We start from the raw sequence: 14,386 nt of genomic DNA, 5'->3' as shown, positions 1-14,386 counted from the left end.
ATGGATATCAGGCATCTTAAATCTTCACCCCACATCTACGCAGGACAGAAGAGAAGACCATTATTTCTAAATTATGTAGGTAATTAATTCATTTTATCTTCAGTAACATGCAGTATTGTTACAGATTTGTCTGTGTGTGTATGTGTGTGTGTGTGTGTGTGTGTGTGTGTGTGTGTGCATACTGTTTGTTGTGTTTTTGCGAGTAGAATATACTCATTAAATATGCAGTGTTTATGATGAACACATGAATTCAGTGTAGTTCAGTGGTGTCGCTATCAGTTTAATTCAGTTAGCTAATGTAGATAAGTTGTGTACGTGTCTCTACTTCCATGTGTTTAATTTAATGAGATACCATAGACACAGGACAGGGCAGGGCAGGGCAGGACAGAGCAGGACAGAGCAGGACAGGACAGGACAGGATAGGCTGGTGTATGTTCTTATGGCAGAATTGTCACTTTATATTGCCTTTATATCACTGCACAGTAAACTGATAACACTATAAAGTTTTGTGTTGTTAGAGTGCCTCACGACACCCCCTTCTGTTTACTGACATTCTGTTACGTTACCTTTACAGTTAATAAACCCAGATTTAACTGTAAATGAACTTCATTAACAATGTTTTCACAGAGTTACTGCAGGATAAATATCACATTGTGCAAAAATGTGAAAAAGTTATTTTATTGCAAAAACTAAATTCTTTCACACTACACCATCAGAGTAAACACATCAGAGTAAACACATCAGAGTAAACACATCAGAGTAAACACATCAGAATGAAGTAATTAATAAACATTGTGTGTTACAGTTTAATCTATTAAAAAGTCATACTTATGAGCTATTTATAAACTTAATATTCATGAGACGAGTGAGTTCCTGTTCCCACTTACGTTATAGCAGCTATAAACACTTTCCCTCACCATCCCTCTCTCTATTCTCTCTCTTTAGTCCCTCTCTCTATTCCCTCTATTCTCTCTTTATTCCATCTCTTTATTCTCTTTATTCTCTCTCTCTATTCCCTCTCTCTATTCTCTCTCTCTCTATTCCCTCTCTATTCTCTCTGTCTATTCTCTCTCTTTATTCTCTCTCTCTATTCCCTCTCTCTATTCCCTCTCTATTCTGTCTATTCTCTCTCTTTATTCTCTCTCTTTATTCCCTCTTTATTCTCTCTCTCTTTATTCTCTCTCTCTTTATTCCCTCTCTTTATTCCCTCTCGTTATTCCCTCTCGTTATTCTCTCTTTATTTTCACTCTTTATTCTCTCTCTCTTTATTTCCTCTCTTTATTCTCTCTTTTCCCTCTCTCTCTATTCTCTCTTTATTCTCTCTTTATTTTCACTCTTTATTCTCTCTCTTTATTCTCTCTATATTCACACTCTTTATTCCCTCTCTCTTTATTCTCTCTTTATTCTCTCTTTTCCCTCTCTCTCTATTCTCTCTTTATTCTCTCTTTATTTTCACTCTTTATTCTCTCTCTTTATTCTCAATCTTTATTCACACTCTTTATTCCCTCTCTCTTTATTCTCTCTTTATTCTCTCTCTTTATTCTCTCTTTATTCTCTCTCTTTATTCTCTCAACCATGATTGCAACCTATCATGTTACTGAGAAACCGCAAGAAACTTGACGTTGTGGTGTGAGTGAGAAACAGTAGAGAAGTGTAAACTTTGTGATGAAGATTTGGGAAAACGTAAAGTTACAGCTTCACCTCTGACTGTTACACAGCGCTGACACTGGAGACTCCTTCCATAAACATTACATAAAGAACATAAAAATTAATCACATCAACTATTATTTTTTAATCAGTTTATTATCAGTGGAGCGTGCGCTGTACACATCCCTGTGAACTAGCCGTTACTATAGAAACGATAACGTATTAGCGCGAGCGCATTAATATAAACCCGTTATAAAGAATTAATAAACAGCTCCTGAACCAATCACAGTCCAGAACTCAGCAGCTCTGCCAGAATAAAATGCTGGTGATGTAGACAGATATAAATACAATATATTATGAAATATTATGAAATAAATGTATTAATTGATGTAGTTGAGGAGGACAGGAGGCTCCGCTCTTAGCATTCACCGCGTGCCTTAATTGATTAAACATTAAATCAAGGTGCGCTGCGAACACGCAGAGGTGGAGTCTGATACGTCTAATCAGTCTGTGTGTGGTACAGAATCAGACTTTAATAAAGACTAAATATCAGACTGTGATTCTCTTACTGAGCATCCATTTTATACCACATACTTCTGAAATTCTGATGTTCAGCATTAAAAATAGATCACACATCTATCAAATTCCTTCCTGATCAAAACCCTACACGGATTAAAATCATATACCGAAAGGTGCATCACTGATCTACAAACACTACATCATACATATACACACACCTTACATATACACACACACACCATACATATACACACACACCACACATATACACACACCTTACATATACACACACACACCATACATATACACACACCTTACATACACACACACACCATACATATACACACACACCATACATATACACACACCTTACATACACACACACACCATACATATACACACACACCATACATATACACACACCTTACATATACACTACACCATACATATACACACACCACACATATACACACACCACACATATACACTACACCATATACACACACCATACATATACACACACCACACATATACACACACCTTACATATACACCACACCATACATATACACACACCATACATATACACACACACACCATACATATACACACACACCATACATATACACACACCTTACATATACACCACACCATACATATACACACACCATACATATACACACACACACACCATACATATACACACACACCATACATATACACACACCTTACATATACACACACCTTACATACACACACACACCATACATATACACACACCTTACATATACACACACACACCATACATATACACACACCTTACATATACACACACCTTACATACACACACACACCATACATATACACACACACCATACATATACACACACCTTACATATACACACACCTTACATACACACACACACCATACATATACACACACCTTACATATACACACACCACACATATACACACACCACACATATACACTACACCATATACACACACCACACATATACACTACACCTTACATATACACACACCTTACATATACACACACCATACATATACACTACACCATACATATACACTACACCATACATATACATTACACCATACATATACACACACACCACACATATACACTACACCACACATATACACACACACCACACATATACACTACACCATACATTTACACACACCTTACATATACACTACACCACACATATACACTACACCATACATATACACACACCATACATACACACACACCATTCATATACACTACACCATATACACACACCACACATATACACACACACACTATACACACACCACACATATACACACACACACACACACACACACACACACACACCACACATACACTACACCACACATATACACACACCACACATATACACTACACCACACATATACACACACCTTACATATACACACACCACACATATACACTACACCATATACACACACACCACACATATACACACACCATACATATACACACACCTTACATATACACTACACCACACATATACACTACACCATATACACACACACCACACATATACACACACCATACATACACACACACCATACATATACACACACCTTACATATACACACACACCATACATACACACACACCACACATATACACACACCATACATACACACACACCACACATATACACACACCACACATATACACTACACCATATACACACACACCACACATATACACACACCATACATACACACACACCATACATATACACACACCTTACATATACACACACCATTCATATACACACACACCATTCATATACACTACACCATACATATACACTACACCATACATATACACACACCCTACACATACACACACCACACATATACACTACACCACACATATACACACACCACACATATACACACACACCACACATATACACTACACCACACATATACACTACACCATACATATACACACACCTTACATATACACTACACCATACATATACACACACCATATACACACACCACACATATACACACACCATACATATACACACACCACACATATACACACACACCATTCATATACACTACACCATACATATACACACACCATACATACACACACCATTCATATACACTACACCATACATATACACACACACCTTACATATACACTACACCATATACACACACCACACATATACACACACACACACTATACACACACCATACATATACACACACACACACCATACATATACACACACACCACACATATACACACACCACACATATACACACACACACACACACCATACATATACACTACACCATACATATACACACACACCACACATACACTACACCACACATATACACACACCACACATATATACTACACCATACATATACACACACACCATACATATACACACACCTTACATATACACTACACCATATACACACACCATACATATACACTACACCATACATATACACCACACCATACATATACACACACCACACATATACACACACAGCACTCATATACACACACCACACATATACACACACACACACACACCATACATATACACTACACCATACATATACACTACACTACACCATACATATACACACACACCACACATATACACACACCACACATATACACTACACCATACATATACACACACCTTACATATACACACACACCATTCATATACACTACACCATACATATACACACCCCATACATATACACACACACCATTCATATACACTACACCATACATATACACACACCATACATATACACACACACCATTCATATACACTCCACCATACATATACACACACCATACATATACACTACGCCACACATATACACACACCACACATATACACTACACCATACATATACACACACCATACATATACACACACCACACATATACACTACACCATACATATACACACACCACACATATACACACACCACACATATACACTACACCATACATATACACACACCACACATATACACTACACCATACATATACACACACCATACATATACACACACACCATTCATATACACTCCACCATACATATACACACACCATACATATACACTACGCCACACATATACACACACCACACATATACACTACACCACACATATACACTACACCATACATATACACACACCATACATATACACTACACCATACATATACACACACCTTACATATACACTACACCATACATATACTCACACACCACACATATACACTACACCATATACACACACCACACATATACACTACACCATACATATACACACACCATACATATACACTACACCATACATATACACTACACCATACATATACACCACACCATACATATACACACACCACACATATACACACACAGCACTCATATACACACACCACACATATACACACACACACACACACCATACATATACACTACACCATACATATACACTACACTACACCATACATATACACACACACCACACATATACACACACCACACATATACACTACACCATACATATACACACACCTTACATATACACACACACCATTCATATACACTACACCATACATATACACACCCCATACATATACACACACACCATTCATATACACACACCATACATATACACACACACCATTCATATACACTCCACCATACATATACACACACCATACATATACACTACGCCACACATATACACACACCACACATATACACTACACCATACATATACACACACCATACATATACACACACCACACATATACACTACACCACACATATACACTACACCATACATATACACACACCATACATATACACTACACCATACATATACACACACCTTACATATACACTACACCATACATATACTCACACACCACACATATACACTACACCATATACACACACCATACATATACACACACCACACATATACACTACACCACACATATACACTACACCATACATATACACACACCTTACATATACACTACACCACACATATACTCACACACCACACATATACACTACACCATACATATACACACACCATACATATACACTACACCATACATCATCAATAACATCATTCAAATATTCATAGAAATGAAGAGAAAATGGCAATTGTGTTTGGGTGAAGTGTTTAATCCCTCAGCAGCTTCATTCTTCTCAGTCATGGAGGATCTGCTGAATAAAATCACCTACCTGACATGAAGAAGGAATCTCTCTCTCTCTCTCTCACACACACACACACACACACACACACACACACACACACCACTTCCTCCTGAAATCAAAAGAATAAAATAAAATAAATTAAAAGGGAAAATAAATGAGAAATAAACCGAGGCTCTGCGCTTAAACCGAAACCGCACGAGGGAGCGATGCTGCTGGCGGTGACGTCATCATGCAGCTCGACTGATGCGCGTGCAGGAAAAAGATCCCGCCGCGTGTCCCGAGAAATAAACACAAACACGGCGCAGTGACTCAACCCGAGGCTTTACGAAACTATCCTCCTGGGGCAAGATGTCCCTTTTCACTGCAGGAATGTGTGTCTGTGTGTATGTGTGTGTGTGTGTGTGAACTTTGTTTTTGTCTGGGACTCAAAACAAAAAAGATTTTAAAATATGCACTTTTAGAAAACGAGAGACATTTGGAGAACCCAAGAGGAAATGTGGGAAGATTTAGTGCTTTAATGTGAGGACTTTACACCACTGTACACCACTGTACACACACAGATGACAAATAAACAACACACACACACACACACACACACACACACACACACACACACACACACACACACACGGGACAGGGGTCTATACTTCTCTGTTTTGTTAAGCATTGCGCAATGAGATGTGTGTGTGTGTGTGTGTGTGTGTGTGTGTGTGTGTGTGTGTGTGTGTTAGGGGTGAGGGCACTGTGTGTAAATGTTTTACTAAAACTCCAGCAGTTTGTGTGTTTAAGGGTAAAGTCATGTTTCAGACAGCTGGATCCTCATCTGATCCTCCGATGGTCATGAAGGCTTCAGAATCTGGAAGTGTTACAGAATTAAATGACCTTCCTGTGGAATCCAAGCAGATTAAACCGTATCTGCTGGAGCTGAGATGCAGAGCAGAGAAGGAGCCTGTTGTTAAACCACATCCTCATTTATCTGATAACTTCCTGATCAGGTTTCTGAGAGCCAGAGACTTTGATGTGGAATTGGCACTGAAGGTCAGAACATCTGTACATTTATTTATTTATCATATGGAAACTCTCTCATTGAAATAATAAAAACTTTACTGTGTGATACTGACATGTGAAGACATTCTGAAGACACGTTTTAAGATATTTGAAGAATTTCTGTTACAACTAACACAATGCTAATGGTGTGATAAAGGTCGAATAAAATCAAAAACAGACTAAACTCACCACTCTTTTATTGCCACACATCAGCGCTGGAGGCTTTTGGTTTCAGTTCAACAATAAACAGTAAAGTGCAGGAGCAGACAACACTGGACATGAGGATTTAAGACTACACCGGATTTAATCCACATCAAATAAATAAAAATATCAAATGTTTTATTTGATTTTATTTTCAGGTCAGATTGGTTGACAATAACTCTATCAAAACAACAAATTTGAGTGCTTCACATGTATGTATGGATCATATGGTGGTTTTATTTAGTATATTTCTTCACCATCGTGAAATTCCTGGCCACTCCTAACGTGATGATTTTCTAAATAATTTTTAGATGTTTTCAGTCTGATTTGCAGGAAGTGTAGTAGATAGGGTTAGGGTTGATTTGAACCTGTGTACAGTGCAGAATGTGGCATTCGCTGCAGATCTGGTCGTACGCACCAGTCCGCAACTCAGATCACGATAGTGGCTTCAATTTCAATTCCATTCGGTTTGATTTAATAAAATTTTGAACATAATTTGAATGAAGATTTTGACTGAAAACACTTCTTTTTTATTTCTTATTCAAAAAAAGTGCAAAACAATGTGTATTTTTGTCTGTATAAAACTAAATAAATCAAAAACAGCTATGAACAGTGTCTTAATATTGTAAACAAGATGTACAACAGGTTCACCATCTTAAATAAATGAAACTATAAATTCTCCGAAAAATTTGCTTGAATAAATAAGGTATTTGACCCTGATAAAAGGATTGATTGAAACATAACGATCTCCGTAGCAGAGCCCATTTTACCTGGAAATAGAGCTCCAATGTCGTTAAAATTGAGTTCCCCAACCTTCATCTCAAGCACCGTAGATCACAGCAGCGTGGAGCTGGTGTCGTCAGAAAGCAACTGAAGAGCTCTGTGTAACTGTTATAACGTGGTTGTGTAACTGAATTACCTGTATTGCATGCAGATCAGTGTGATCCAGAGATATTGGACTGATATATATATATATATATATATATATATATATATATATATATATATATATATGTGTGTATGGTTTAACTCTATGGGTTGTGCAGATTAGGACCTCTGCTGTTCAGACAGTGCAGTTGCAATAGATGCAGAATTAAAGGGGTCATAACATTATTTTTCCTGTTTTTCTTCTGTTTGGGAGTGTAATGTACAAGTGTAATGTATGTGTTTGTGCATGTATAAGATCTGTAAAGTCCCGAAACACATAAACCGAAAGGGGTTTATTTTATCTGACAGAGAGCACTGCTCCAGACCCGCCCGAAACGCCTCGTTCCAAGTCCAGATTTACTTCCGTTAATTCTCTACGTCACAGCGTGCACTCTCAGCACAATCCCGCCCAAAGGCAGGCGCGAAGAAAGAAGGCGGGGCTTCAGTGAATTCAGGCGCCATGTCGCAGAGACGCTGTGTGTTTCGGTGCGAAAGCAAAACCTCTTTGTTTATCCTTCTGAAAACAGACGAAATCAGTGGTTACTGTTTATTTATGACGCTGTTCCTGAGCAGTACAACCCGAGCGTTTGCGTGTGCACCGTGCGGTTTACGCAGGACGGCTTCCTGAATCTGCGCGAGAACTACGCAGGCTACACACGAAGACTACTCCTGAAAACTGGAGCAATTCCCACTTTACTCAGACAGTCTTGTGTTTCTGAATCAGAAGCTGTACGTGTGTTTGATTATTTTATGAAGTCTCTGTTGACTGTTCACATGCGGAGTTTAGTGTTGTGGCTCAGTCGTAGACCTCTGCTAAGCTGCTAGCTAAAGTAAATGTGTGTTTGTATGTTGGTGGTCTGACAGAGACGCTGATTGTAGCTGCTGTTGTGATTGTATCTTTAGACGGTTTATATCAGTCCAATCACAAGAATAAACGCTAGCTTTCAAAGATATATCGCAGGAGTACCGACACACACACAGGAGCTGTGTACAGTACAGTTAGTCCCGCCGGCGGGGTCGGAAACTTACATCGCTGCTCGCCGGTTTGGGTGTTTATGTTAAAATTTCTCTTTTTAACGACCTCCTGTGAAACCTTTTTTTTTTTTTCAATTTATGAATAATGGACTTTCCTTCGTGTGTTTTGTGGCACCGTATACTGATTTCCTGATTTCTTTGTGCAGTTGAAAATCTCGTTGGTCTAACTGCAAGCCCATGCTACTTTGAATGGTACAATAGCTGGTGTTCTGTCGATTTGTCCTACCTTGTCAGATTTACAATGAGTGTGCAGCCTTGGGAATTTTACATTATCCACGTTATGTTCATCGAAGATCTCCTCGTAATCGTTTCAAGTGGACCTCGGCTGTCTCCTCAGAATCTCATTACATCCCGGCAATCTGGTCCTCATCTCGCTGAATGAAACCAGGCAGCGGGCCATGTCTGGCAAGGGGAACAGACTTCATATAAAACCATAATGAACTTCCCTTTACTCTCACACTATCCAATGTTACCCAGATGAGGACGGGTTCCTTCTGAGTCTGGTTCCTCTCAAGGTTTCTTCCTCATATTGTCTCAGGGAGTTTTTCCTCACCACCGTCTCGCTCAATAGGGATAAATCCACACGCTTAACATCTCTATCCTGTGTTTATATGTTTCTGTAAAGCTGCTTTGAGACAATGTTCATTGTGAAAAGTGCTATACAAATAAAATTGAATTGAATTGAACTGCGGTGGGTCTTGAGTTTGGCATGAGCTTTAGAGGAACTTACCATTGGATGCTCTGCTTCATGGCCTTACGAGAGGCTAACTATTTGATAATCCATGTCTCTGACCATGACACAGTCCAGGGACATGTCCTCAGTCTCTCCTGTATAATAGCAGACTGCAAGCAATTTTTGGTTCTACTTTAAAGGCAGTTTAGGAAAGCAGTGCTCTCCTGATGCACCGTAAGAGGCAGTGTGAGGTGGGAAAAATATATTGCAGATTGCCTGAAATGATTAAAAAATCTTATTTTTGCTTGGAAAGCAGATCAATATCAGTATGTAGACACTACATGGTTCTTTGTATATATTCCTGAGTTCTCGCCCTAATTCAATTCAGTTCAATTTTATTTGTCTAATATAGGCTACTTCTTACTTATCAATCACGCAGCTGACTTGAACAGAAGCTAACCGGGGCCCCGTCCGAGCTCAGGCCCACCGAGCCCCTATTATAATCCGGGTCTAAATGTGCATTGAGTCACAAAGTGAAAATCTACAGAGAGTATGTGACTGTGAAGAACTTGATAGTGGAAACCTGACTGTGTTCTCAGAACCTTCTTTATTGTTGCATTGTTTAAAAAAATAGCAATAAATTTGACTGTAATTTACTGGCAACGTAGGTTTACTGTAAAGTACTGTAAAACATTTTATAGTCATATTTACAGTAAAATACTGTAATATCTTAATGTTGTATAAAATAACACATAACCCAGTATACTTGCTCATTTGGCTGATGCAGGACCCAACTGTGCTGAAAGGTATGGGTCTTGCACAACCTTGACAGCTTTCAGTGCTGGGATTTGAACACAGAACCTTCTGATCAGTGACACAAAGCATGAACCACATGCCACTCAGGTTACCAGTAAAATACTGTAAATACAGTATTTTTTTTTTTACAGTGATGTTTATATATTCATGGTTTATATATTACACATTTATGATGATGTTTCTCCACAGTTATTGATTAATTATCATAAATGGAGAGAAGAGTGTCCTGAAATAAGCGCTAATCTGCAGCCGTCCTCCATCATCGGCCTCCTGAAAAACAATTACCACGCAGTTCTCAGGTCCAGAGATGCTGCCGGAAGCAGAGTGTTAATTTACAGGATCGGTCAGTATTCAGATATTCAGAATATTCATTTATTTTGAATAATATAGAAAATAAAAAGAGCTGATGGTGAGATTATTTTACTAGGATAACATAAACGTGTAAAAGAGGTTCAGGAAGGACAGAGAGAAAAAGCGTGACGTATAAAAACGAACCGTGTCTATTATTTATCTGTCTGTTCTCAGGTCAGTGGAATCCGAAAGAATTTTCAGGGTATGAAGTTTTCCGTGTCAGTCTCATCACATCTGAACTGATTGTCCAGGAGAGTGAGACCCAGAAAAACGGACTCAAAGCTATTTTTGACCTTCAGGGCTGGTGTTTCTCTCACGCCCTCCAAATCACCCCCTCACTGGCAAAGAAGATCTCCTGTGTCCTCACGGTACAACGTTATAAACGGTTCTCTACCTCAGTATTTTACTGGAACAGAAAGAGGATGTTAAGGAGTTAATGAAGTATTTATAATTACTGCTGGAATTGTTTGATTAAAACTCCAAAAACTCTATATTTCGCCCTCACTATCTCATATTTACACTAGCTATCCTCCTGCACTGTTCAGTGAACAGATAATAGTATTTTTTAACTTACATGTATAGTCATGTTTTCCTTCTTGTTCACTCAGGACTCGTTTCCTTTAAAGGTGCGTGGGATCCACTTCATAAACGAGCCCCGATTCTTCCGTCCCGTGTTCAGTATGATCAAACCACTTCTGCCTGACAAAATTAAACAGAGGGTCAGCAAACTTCACCTTTCACTCTCCACCGTTCTTATTTCACACTTCACCTTTCACAGTTTACCTTATACCTATCATTCTTTCACCTTATGCACTTTATCTCTCACACATTGTTCCCTACTCATTAATAATAACAGTGTCCCCTGAACAGCTTGCACTGTAGTTCTGTGAACCACAGGAAACTACAGTACCAGTGGTGGTGAGGATCACCTGAACACTCATGCCAAGACCTTCAACAAAGTCACAAAATATGGCTTTGAAATATGCAGATGTTTTCCCTAGAACCTTCTTACTGAGCTGGTGTAGGATCTGTAGGACAAGGAACCCTGGTGGATATCCAGAGTTCCTAAAGTATGTTAAGCCCTTATCCAGAGAGAGAGGGGGGGTGGTGGGGGGAGTTGTTCAACCTTGTGCCACTCTGAGATTTAATATGGCTGACTGATACAACATTGTTTGGGAGAACCAACATGCAATGATGTCTCAAGACTGGTAAGAAGAACTTGAGGACCAGATGGAACACGCTCAATTCCCTTTGGTGGATGTAGTCTGATCTTACACCAGGGGGCAGTCGCCCCATAGCCCTATGGGACCACACTGCTACCCAGCATATTAATGCCCATGTAATGATCTCTTTCCGATAGGGTAATGACCCCAAACACAATCCGTCTATTAGGAATACCCTGAGACAAGGCCCATGGTGATTCACAGGTTTTCCTTCCAAGAACAGGCGCTCCAAATCAATGTCTTGACTTTAGTATCACAGGTGTTTTCATAATGTATGCAGAGCCTTAGCCGTGTCTCCCCTGATGGCCACTGGCATCTACCCAATATCAAAGAATGAGAAAGATGTCTATATGATCACAATATGCATTAAACTCCATCTGGTTTTATTTATATAGCACTTTTAACAATTGTGATATTGTCACAAAACAGCTTTACAGAATTCTGGATCTGTAATAAACAAGGCAGAATTTATACACCAGATACCACAATCATACATACACTTAGTTACGTTGTAGAAGGTCTCTGTATGTACCGTTGAAGACGTCCAGGTGATTCTCACCATCCCTCGTGATTAGGAGGGGTGAAGAAGAACTTTATTTAGAGTTTCACCATTACTGAGTCCTGTCTGGATCATCTCAGGAAATTTCACAATTACACCAATTTAACAAAGAAGACTTAAATGCTGTTTATGTAACACTTTCCTCCTCAAATTCTATAAATACCAAGCCACTGGGTTAATAATTTTAGCATTCAGTTGGTGAGTGATAATAAATGAGAAGGTGTTTATAACAGACCTGTGTTCGTTCTGTAGATTCACTTCCACAGCAGCTTGTACACGATGAGCCTCGCTCAGTTCTTCCCTCCGTCCATCCTCCCGCTGGATCTGGGCGGCTCAGGGCCGAGTGTAGACGAGCAGTGTGAGGAATGGACACAGCACATTCTGCAGGCTGAAGGCTACCTACAGAGTCTGTGTGTGGATTTAGGAGGCAACTCGTCTGAGAGCTGATGATGTCACCCTCACGATGATGTTCTGACTGAACGTCACACTTTTACAATATTACAGAAAGGAGAATTTATTAAATGGTTGCATCTATTATTCATTGAGTTCATTTATAGCAACAAGTCTTTAGTGTTTTAGGGTTTGACTGACATGAGGATAAACACACATGCAGGCCTCTGCCAATAATAAACTGATTTTTCAGTGCAGCTTCTGTTGTATTCTCAGTGCTGTTAGTGTTGATTAATTTATGTACATGTGAAAATAACTGAATTTCTTTTATTTATTTAGATAACAAATATTGTCATTTCTCATGCTGGATTTATTTTACTGCATCAGAAACTTTGGCAGTTCATTGCAGAGATTAAAAACTTCACAAAAAGCACTATTTTGATGCATAAAACACCAGAAGTCCAGAAGCTCAATCAAAAAGGTGTCTATTATGCCTTAGAAAAGAGAGAGAGTGTACTCTCAGTGATCTACACTACTTCAATTAAATTCAGCTAACAACACCTGAGGAAGAACACAAACACTTAAGTACACAAGAGACCACAAAATTAATGAACCTAGTTTCCACAATACACATATCAATTACTATGAATGATTTTCTTTGGAAATGCTTGTAATCATGAACAATAAAAACAACATTATAAACA

The 14,386-nt window shown here is 38.8% G+C and overlaps 1 protein-coding gene across 3 annotated transcripts; it reads left to right on the top strand.

The window, feature by feature from the left end:
- The first annotated feature begins 7,236 nt into the window (after positions 1-7,236).
- ttpa (tocopherol (alpha) transfer protein) lies at positions 7,237-14,386 on the top strand. Of its 3 annotated transcripts, none has more exons than XM_047161302.2 (5): positions 7,237-7,498; positions 11,349-11,502; positions 11,685-11,878; positions 12,119-12,136; positions 13,545-14,386. In XM_047161302.2, the coding sequence occupies exons 1-5, from the start codon at positions 7,259-7,261 to the stop codon at positions 13,737-13,739; spliced, it is 801 nt and encodes a 266-aa protein (XP_047017258.1). In that variant the 5' UTR covers positions 7,237-7,258; the 3' UTR covers positions 13,740-14,386. The 3 variants fall into 3 exon arrangements, with proteins under 3 accessions (XP_047017258.1, XP_017346675.1, XP_017346674.2); XM_017491186.3 differs by lacking the exon at positions 12,119-12,136 and adding an exon at positions 12,137-12,229 and having other exon boundaries at positions 7,239-7,498; XM_017491185.3 differs by having other exon boundaries at positions 7,242-7,498; positions 12,119-12,229.

The sequence above is a fragment of the Ictalurus punctatus genome, chromosome 17, assembly GCF_001660625.3.
Source record: "Ictalurus punctatus breed USDA103 chromosome 17, Coco_2.0, whole genome shotgun sequence".
NCBI classification, from domain to species: Eukaryota; Metazoa; Chordata; class Actinopteri; order Siluriformes; family Ictaluridae; genus Ictalurus; species Ictalurus punctatus.
This window is presented reverse-complemented; position numbering and strand designations above follow the sequence as displayed.

What these genes read in the sequence shown, in the direction of transcription:
- ttpa (XM_017491185.3), top strand. Translation starts at nt 7,259, where the DNA reads ATGTTTCAGACAGCTGGATCCTCATCTGATCCTCCGATGGTCATGAAG. An exon ending in AGATCTCCTGTGTCCTCACG is followed by an intron (nt 11,879 to 12,118) that starts GTACAACGTTAT and finishes TTGTTCACTCAG; the next exon opens with GACTCGTTTCCTTTAAAGGT. An exon ending in CTGACAAAATTAAACAGAGG is followed by an intron (nt 12,230 to 13,544) that starts GTCAGCAAACTT and finishes TTCGTTCTGTAG; the next exon opens with ATTCACTTCCACAGCAGCTT.